Source organism: Penaeus chinensis, chromosome 17 (assembly GCF_019202785.1).
Source record: "Penaeus chinensis breed Huanghai No. 1 chromosome 17, ASM1920278v2, whole genome shotgun sequence".
In the NCBI taxonomy this organism is placed as follows: Eukaryota; Metazoa; Arthropoda; class Malacostraca; order Decapoda; family Penaeidae; genus Penaeus; species Penaeus chinensis.
In genome coordinates this window covers 18,074,238-18,083,517 of record NC_061835.1, presented here as the reverse complement: position 1 = coordinate 18,083,517, position 9,280 = coordinate 18,074,238, and the positions used below count along the sequence as shown (strand labels likewise).

Here is a 9,280-nt window from a genome sequence, read left to right as displayed (position 1 = left end):
CGTATGCAGACGATCTCGCTATCGACCTCCACTGACCACGCAGGCCAGAATAAAGCGCCAGCGTTGTCTGGACCTCGTGTCAGGAGGAGTGTTGTAGGACGGGACTAAAGATCTCTGTGCTGCCAAATCCAAAGCCAGCTTTGAGACAAGAGTTCGAGGCACAAGAACTGAAATCCAGGAGTGGAATTCGAATGGGTCCAAGGACTACCATACATGTGGGTAAGGATAGACCGGGAACCTCTCCTTCCATAAGGAGGTCCAGTACCTGGTTGACCGAACCAAAGCAAGACTGTCTGTCATGAGAGCAATGACTGGAAGACGCATAGGGGCAGAACACAAAGTACTAAGATCATTCCTATGTACATGCTGTCCGGCCCCATTGTGGGACTATGCCTCAGTCGCCTAATTGCTGCAAAGAAAAAGCACACAGACAAATTAGAAACTAGCCAACTGAACTGCACAGGATCATTCTGGGTGCCCCGGGTGACCGAAGGTTCTCCAACCTACTGATGGAGGCAAACTCTCCCCCTGGACTCACGAATCGATCTAACGCAACACAATTTCTGTCAAAGTCACAGGTTTCCCAGGAACACAAGCCTAAGACAAAAATTAGTCAGATGCCGAACAGACAACGATCTCGTTTCAAAACAACTCCTGGCTATCTCATACACCAGTGTTGATACTCCGATCAGCTCAAAGAACAGCTTCTTGCTAAGGGCATGGACTCCCCCCACCCCACTTGCCGAAGCCCCCGCCGTGGGCACTGAGCCTGATAGAGTTCAACATTAATGAACCTGTCAATGAAAAAGATCCTATACCCCATGCCTGATCCTAAAGGCAGAAGCCCACAGGGTCATTGCAGCCATCACTCCTCCGGTATAGAACATACTACACGGATGGATCGGTCGATCCCTTGACCACACTGCAGGCGCCGCTTTGCAGCTAGGGATGCCACGCGATCCATGGAGGTAACAGACAACGCCTCCTCGCTAACAGGCAGAGGAAGTTGCAATCTGGGAGCCCTAGGCCACGCGTCCCTAAGGGAAGGACACTGGTCATAACACACAGACCTCCAGGGCAACCATAGACTGACTTCAGCACAGCTCACCACCACAACAACATCTACCTACTGACCACAATTCTCACCATGGCACAGAGAATTCTTGCTCAGTGTAAGAAGAATTATCATCAATTGGTCCCAAGCCACAACGGCATCAGAGGGAACGAGCTTGCTGACAGACAAGCCGCCGCTGGCATGGGTATGCCCCCGAAGATCCCCTGACGATAAACCGAGCGGGGAAAATTACTTATGATAAGTGTGCCTTGGTCGGTCGTACCTCCAAACGGCAGCTCCACATAGAGGTAAGACGAACCTCCCCCCGGCCACTGGTACTCAGATGGGGCGCCACACTCTGAACCACTGCACTCTCTGAAGTAAAGCAACAGAGGTACCGAAGTCATGTCTTCACAGAATGCGCCTAGGTTACCACTGTACATGGCCAGATTAATCCCAACTATCGAACGCGATGAATGGTGCTGCAAGCACTGCGACGAGCCGAACGCCACACTATCCACTACCTATAAATCGTAACCAAAACACAATTCCGAGACCATGGACCGCCCACAACAGCGCCGTGACATGTAAAAGGCTAGCGAAATCGTACACCATGGCGGCAGGAACGCATGCTGGCAATCCCGCCGCCACGGTAAGCACCGAGTGTCAGACAACTCAAATGAGAACAGCCCGAAAAAAGCGACTCAGGCCGGGCCCATATCTAGAAGGCCCGGCGAAGCTAGAACTTCGCAAACCAACCCCCCCCCCCCCCCCCATACAAGTAACACACACGCAGGCGCAGGCGCACACAAAGGACGACCGACAAACAATTATATATAGAACATACACGCGCGCGCGCGAGTGTTGTGGTGTGTGTGTGTGGTGGTGTGTGTGTGTGTGTGTGTGTGTAGACAGAGAGAGAGAGAGAGAAGAGAGAGAGAGAGAGAGAGAGAGAGAGAGAGAGAGGAGAGTGAGAGAGAGAGAGAGAGAGAGAGAGAGAGAGAAGAGAGAGCAACGAAAAAAGGTATAACTAAGCTAATTATATTATGTCATTATCACAATCCAAGGGTACGTTCCGGAGTGCATGGGTAAAGCCAAAGTGGGACCTCACAAAATAGTTCAGAACTTGCCCAAATCCAAGATGCGGCCTCGTCCAAGGGATACAAGTGTAATCGAATGGCCTTTGGATTTAAACAGGATATCGCCGCAGTTGTTTTTTTTCTAATCAGGATTTATCTGCAATCCGCCAACTAATTTAGCATTTGTTTTTTATTATGTGGATGTCCTCTTGGTGGCTTTTGTTTTTACAACAAATCTTTATAGATTCTTTGTTTATATATTGCTTATATTTACTACAAGTGTTTAGAAATACATCATAACTATTTAATTGAAAATATGCTATGTCATACTTCATTCAAAGATGAAATAGGGTTTGTCTTGTCGGATTTATCAGTAAACACAATAGTAAACCCAGCACTGGAACACAAATACCAAAATGTTCTGAGATCACAGACTGGACAGCACAGTAATTCCTTAACAAGATCATTGATTAAAGGACTAATTAGCCATGTCAATGGAAGCCAAATGTTCTTGCCATATCTTCCAGTATTTTTCGCCGTTGAAAAAAGGATACACAAACAAAACAACTTTACACAAAAAGTGATTTTTATGTCTTTTTAATACAATTATATCTACAGAAACAATGGGTACACTCACCACCACAAAGGGTCTCTTTTATTTCTCTTCGGTCCTCGCGTTTGTTTTCAGTTGAATAAAAATACAAAATTGACTTCTTCAACGATATAGATGCATTTCAAAAGGCTTACAGAAAAAAAATTGTATGTTTGCCTTTTCGACAAGTCCTGACCATATATATATATATTTTTCTCCAACTTTATTTAGTCAGACGTAAAAAATAAGTGAAAATTATATATTCCCTAGTAAGTATTCCACTTCAAGGAATAATGCTATGACATGGTTTTCATTTCTCCATTATTAGTTTAATTTGCGTAAGGGAACATTTCACAACAATAGTCTCGGGGATTATGACGCGGCGTTGAGTCGGCCTCTCTCCGTGTTTTTAGCCAAAGACACTTTCGTCTTGAAATAGCATCAATAGGGACATCATGAACAGTAAACAATTCATCTTTACAAAAGGTATATTACAAGAAATATACAAAACGTGACGGGACAGTCATTACAAAGGGCGAAACTGACTCGCCTTCTATACACCTTTGAGTAAAAACAATTCGGGCGAACAACCGTGGTGAGTTGAAATGGCGGTTCGAGAGACGCCTTCGGACCAGTCTTCCCGCCTCTCGACACAAGCCAAAAGTACCTACATGCTTTTTTATCTAGTTTTTCCTTTTTCAGTAAAAGGTGGATAAGCCAACAATAACGTCTACGAAACAAATTTATGGTCAAGGTGATGTCATGTGTTTTGGGACAGGTCATGGCTTACTTTTCGCTGTTCCGTTTTCTTTTCTGTTATTCATATTTTTCTTTTTTGGTATGTGACCTTGCCATATGCTACCATATGTATTTTTATATCTTCTTCTATCCGACTCCTTCTCTTCTTCTTCTTCTTCTCTTCTTCTCGTCTTCTTCTTCTCTTCTTCTTCTTCTTCTTCTTCTTCTCTTCTTCTTCTTCTTCTTTCCTTCTCCTCCTTCCTCCTCCGTCCTCCTCCTCCTCCTCCTCCTCCTCCTGCCTCCTCCTTCTCTCTTTGTTGCCCGCCTTCTCTTTGTTGCCCTCCTCTTTATGTGTTTGAGTTGCTGAGATAAATAAGAAGGAACCGCCTAAACATACATCCAACGGCCTTAAATATATGTATCCTCTAGCCTCGCCTCGCGCACTCCTGCAAACCTTTTTCACTCCGCTCTCACTTGGGAACCTGGAGTCTTTATCACATACTGGGTTGAAGACCATGGGAAGATTCACTCTAAAATGGACAAGAAAGAGCGGGTTTGAAGAACCATGGGACTGGGGAGATCAGACTTCTATTGGACAAGAAGAGAAACTATGAGAATTAGAGTAGGAATAACATATAATTAGTCTAATGATTTGTGAAAGAATGTGGGACGGTAATAGATATGAAGAGCACAATAAGGTTCCAAGGATTATCCCCATTAGATATGCAATGTGGCAATGGCACTAGCAAATTAGCAGGAATGAGCCATAAAAAAAGAACAGGACGCAGTAGAGAAACACAAATGGAACGCTAAATTGACTACTTTTCCCAAAATTCACCAACACCTTTCCTTATCAGGTGCATGTATCAATATAACTAACTGGCATTTAAAAAGATAAAAAGTTAAATAAAACCTGGTAATCATTATGATTTCGCACCTGTAGAAGGAAACCGATACTCTTGCACCAAAAGCTTTGTTAGTTAGTGTTGTATTCTAATTGGTTCTTTCTTACTGTGGTCCGTTCTATCTTATTTTTGTTCACCCATGTTAGTTGGACAGAAGGAAAGGCTGGGGAGGCTTGGAAGCGGGGAGGAGAAACGCAATTCATGTCGATTCGCACACACAAACTCTTGGCTTTTGGGGACCAGTGGCTGACCTACTGACTCCATTATAAACAACGAAGAATCCACTAAAATTAATGTGGAAGCCAGTGTTAAAAATATAACTGATATTTATTTCATTAGATATTGTACACCATTTTTCTTTCATTGCCTAAATAAATCAACATTTCATTACAAAATAAGGTTATAGTTGGGAGCATTTCTGACTTTGATAACACTATTTGACATTGGAGGAAAAAACACCATGGTTTCCATGAGGCAGTTCTATCATATTGCTAGGTTACATCTTCTTAAAAGGTCAATACACAAAAACACCTAAGCAATACATTCCGCATTTTCTTGATAGAATCTTTGTCCGTTTCTTTCTTTAATTCACCAAGTCATATGCATTTTCTCTGAGGACGAAAGTGATTACCAGTCACTCTATATTATTGCAGAGAAGAGTCAACAATCAATTTATACTATGTCATCTCTAGACACGTTTCCTTCATTGACATATATGAAACACTTTATTAATTTCCTACTTTTTTCATAAAACTGACAAAAATGAAAAAAAGCAATTCAATAATAGTACCAGGAACTGATTAAAAAAAGAAAAGGAAAAAAAAACAACACTTGATCAGCTTTTGTCATGATACCCATTAACATCCTTGCTCACAAAATTACTACATTTTATCAATCAAAGCAGACTTATGAAGTTTTTTCTGTCTTTTCCTTTGTTTTTTGCAGTTGTGGCTATGTAAATGACAGTGGAAAAAGTACATTTTCTGCAAGTCATAATGCTATTCTTTTACGATGGTGAGGAGTATACTGGGTGTTTCAGAAAGGAGGTAATAACGGTAAACAAAATAATGATAATATTTGCGTGATATTATCCCTCTTTACACTATCTAGAATATAACCGATTTCATATACTAATATATTGGACTCATTTTAACAGACTTTCAAAGTTAGTTACAAAGGTAATGCAGCCGAGTTGAATTTTTGACTGAAAAAAGTATCACAGAACGATAATTCTCCTACAGCCCACTGAATAATAATCATCATCATCATCAACATACATCATCATCATCATCATCATCAACAACATCATCCAACATCATCATCAAACATACATCATCCATCATCATCATCATCATCATCAATCAATCACAACACAATCATCAATCATTCAACATCATCCATCATCATCATCATCAATCAATCATCATTCATCATCATCATCATCATCATCACTATTACCGACCACCAATATTAACATTCAAAACATACACAAAATAAAATATCAAAACTAAATATGAAGATTATTCCTACATTTACTTGTAATAGTGAAGCGGTTGATGTGTCTAACGAAGTGGCTTGTACAGAAAGTGAAACACAGGGGTGTCGTAATAATGGCCATGACAAAACCCACTTTCCCAGGAGAATCATTATGTCATTTTTACATGTTTTTTAACTCCTTTCCGACGGTGCCCTGATGCATTATGGTTCTAACATCTTTTGGCAAGGCCCCCTTTCACCCTAACGCATAATGTCTGAGTGCAGTATTTTCAAAACAACTTTTGTACACACTCTTGGAAGATTAAATAATTTAAACTATGTCATCTTCCATTTTGCAAATAGCTTACACTGGATTATATAAAAAAAAAAGGCTTTCATCAATTTGGTATAACTGATAACAGAAAGGAAAACTGTTGAGCCCTATACTTCTCTTAAAGTAAACTGTATCCCAAATTAAGAGTGTACCTGACCAGAAGCTGCATGTTTACATAGTTTGCCTGCTATTAATATAAAAGAGAATGGCAAGTTTGGCAGAAAATATTTTTCCTTGTTTGTCCAGATTTTAAAGATGTGTAATGGACAATCTCATGGTATATACATAGATTTACATCGAGGAGATATGAAATTCTTGCACTTTTTTTCTGTAACTAAGAACCGGTTTTAAAAATCAATGATTCTTTTTTACATTTTAATGCTGTGTTGGAAACGTTCTTCTCTTTTCTTCCGAGGAAAATTTGATTTCACTTTCACATTGGTTGCTGATGGAAGAATCACATGGCTTCTTAACAGGGGGCAAGTGTAGCACTGTTCGCTCTCTTTCCTATTAGAACTGCCAAATTCCTTTTTAGTCTCCTCACCTATCTCTATTCATTCACCACCTTTACACAGATTCCAAACTTTTCACTTCTTAGTTATTATTTGGCCTCCCATCAATCTGTTTAACTGTGTTTAGATATATAGATAATGGGGTGGTTGGGAGAAGCTCATTGAAATGTAAAGAACCTGGGAACTCACTGCTCATTTAAGATTACCTGGTTTATCAATACCTATGGCCATTAGCAGTAGAAATGTAAAAGGGAGAGCAAAGAAAAAATAAAAAATGACCTTATCATTCATTCATGCATTCAGCATGTATTCCACCTTTTGGTCCATATTACTATGCAGATGAAAACCAAACTTGATTTTGTGACATTTGCATATATCATCCTCCCCCCCCCATTATATGTGGTGTGTCTAAGTGGTCAGTGTTCTGTAGGTATGTTAATGAAAAATGCCAATAAATCACAAGATATCATGGTTTTTACTCTTTTTCTTTAAATCCTATTCAATGTATCTAATTTGATTTCCTCATTAAAATGCAAAGGTGAAAAGCCTGATAACTAAAGCCGAGGTTCATTGGTGACTTCAATCTTGCCTACAGTACTGATAAATGTCCCTCAAATTGAGATGCACACTCAACTTCATACGTGTGTGTGAGTGTGTGTGTTGTGTGGTGTGTATGTGTGTGTGGTGTGTGTGTGTTGTGTGTGTGTGTGTGTTGTGAGTGTGTGTGTGTGCTTGGCGTGTGCGTGAGCTTGTGCGTGTGCGTGTGCGGAGCGTGTGCTTTGCTGTGCGTGTGCGTGTGCGTGTGCGAGTGCTAGTGCGTTGTGCGTGTGCTTGTGCGTATGTATAGGTTATGTGTAATTTATATGTAATAGATATATTGCATGTATATTTTCTGTGTTGTATATAATATATATAAATATATATAATGTATATGTATATGTATTGATGTATTTGTATGTGTATCATATATGTGTGGTGTGGTGTGTGTGGTTTGTGTGTGTGTGTGTGGTGTGTGTGTGGTGTGTGTGTGTGTGTGTGTGTGTGTGTGTGTGTGTATATTATATATATATATATTATAATATATATATATATATAATTTTAATATATATTATATAATGTATTTATGTATAGTTGTACATGTATGTACATGTATGTGTATATATGTGTATATATGTTGTAATATATGGTATCATTATGTGTATATATGTATATGTATGATGTATATGTATATGGTATAAGTATATGTATATGATATTATAATGTAATATGTATAAAGATGTAATGTGTATATTTATATGTATATAATTAATGTATATATTAATGTATATGTATATGTATAATGTATATGTTTATATATATATTATATATGGATATGTTTATTATATAATAATAGGGTATATGGAACTATGTATATATGTTTAGGTATAAGTTAGTGTTTTATGTATATGTATATAATGTAATATGTATATATACACTTTTGTGAATATTACACATATGTGAATAATATACATATGTATAAATATACATATGTATATTATAAATATAGAGAGAGATAGATAGATAGATATAGATATATTACAATGAGACATCTCAACTGAAACATATACAAAAATATTCCATATTATCATCAAGTCTACTAAACTTGGAAGATCATTGAATATATTTTTCCTATATATATTTTTTACCCTAAAAATGGATAATTTTTCCCCAATATATAAGTAACATAATATGTCCCTACCTAATGACATAGCACACTGAATACTGTTAGTATGAGCATAGAAAAAAGTTTTGTCTGGAGTCCCTATGTGCCAGAAATGCAGCACCTGCAATGTTGACACTAAAGGTGTAATTTATGAATGGATAAAGATACTGTGGCTGTGGGCGGAGTGTAAACATGTGATATTAAGAGAAGTTCCACAATGTATCTGGACAACCAGCAACAATACAAAAGAAGTAATGTGAAGGAGGGAGAGGAGAGGCGGTGACAGTGAGTGCTGCTTACAGAAATGAAACCATGCACGGGCACAAGATACAGGGAATGGGAGGGTTGGTCCTCTTGGAGTAACAGGCCAAGGTGAAGGCAATTCTTACCAAATGTGGGAGAAGTGTAAGAGATCATGCAGTGTGTGTTTTTTGGAGGAACGATAGAAAGATATGGGGAAGATATCTGTGGTTAATAATGCAAAATAAAACAAATATTAGAAGAAATTAGACATCTACAGTGCCTCCAACAAAGTTTAAACAAAAAAAATTATACTGTAGTAGAGAAATATGTGAGTAAACATATAAATAAGTCAAAGAAAAAAGATGAAAAAAGGGGAGAGGGATAGGTGGGAAGAGAGAGGGGGGAAAGGGGAGAGGGAGAATGGGAGGAGAGGAGAAGGGGGAAGGGAAGAAGGGGGGATAGAGGGAGAAGGGGGAGGAGAGGGAAGAAGGGGGGAGAGAGGAGAAGGGGGGGAAGAGGGAGAAGGGGGGGAGAGAGGGAGAGGGGGGGAGGGAGAAAGGGGGGAGAGGGAGAAGGGGGGAGAGGAGAAGGGGGAGAGGAGGAAGGGGGGGAGAGAAGAGGGATAAGGGGGGAGAGAGGAGAAGG

The 9,280-nt window shown here is 39.4% G+C and overlaps 1 protein-coding gene across 1 annotated transcript in view; it reads left to right on the top strand.

Moving 5' to 3' along the window:
* The first annotated feature begins 1,612 nt into the window (after window positions 1-1,612).
* Window positions 1,613-9,280, top strand: part of LOC125034082 (Down syndrome cell adhesion molecule-like protein Dscam2) — a 124,758-nt gene continuing 117,090 nt past the window's right edge. The window contains exons 1-6 of the mRNA XM_047625724.1: window positions 1,613-1,634; window positions 2,122-2,220; window positions 2,475-2,579; window positions 2,752-2,809; window positions 3,893-4,016; window positions 5,525-5,546. Coding sequence (XP_047481680.1) covers window positions 1,613-1,634; window positions 2,122-2,220; window positions 2,475-2,579; window positions 2,752-2,809; window positions 3,893-4,016; window positions 5,525-5,546 — 430 coding nt within the window. The remainder of the gene's footprint in view (window positions 1,635-2,121; window positions 2,221-2,474; window positions 2,580-2,751; window positions 2,810-3,892; window positions 4,017-5,524; window positions 5,547-9,280) is intronic.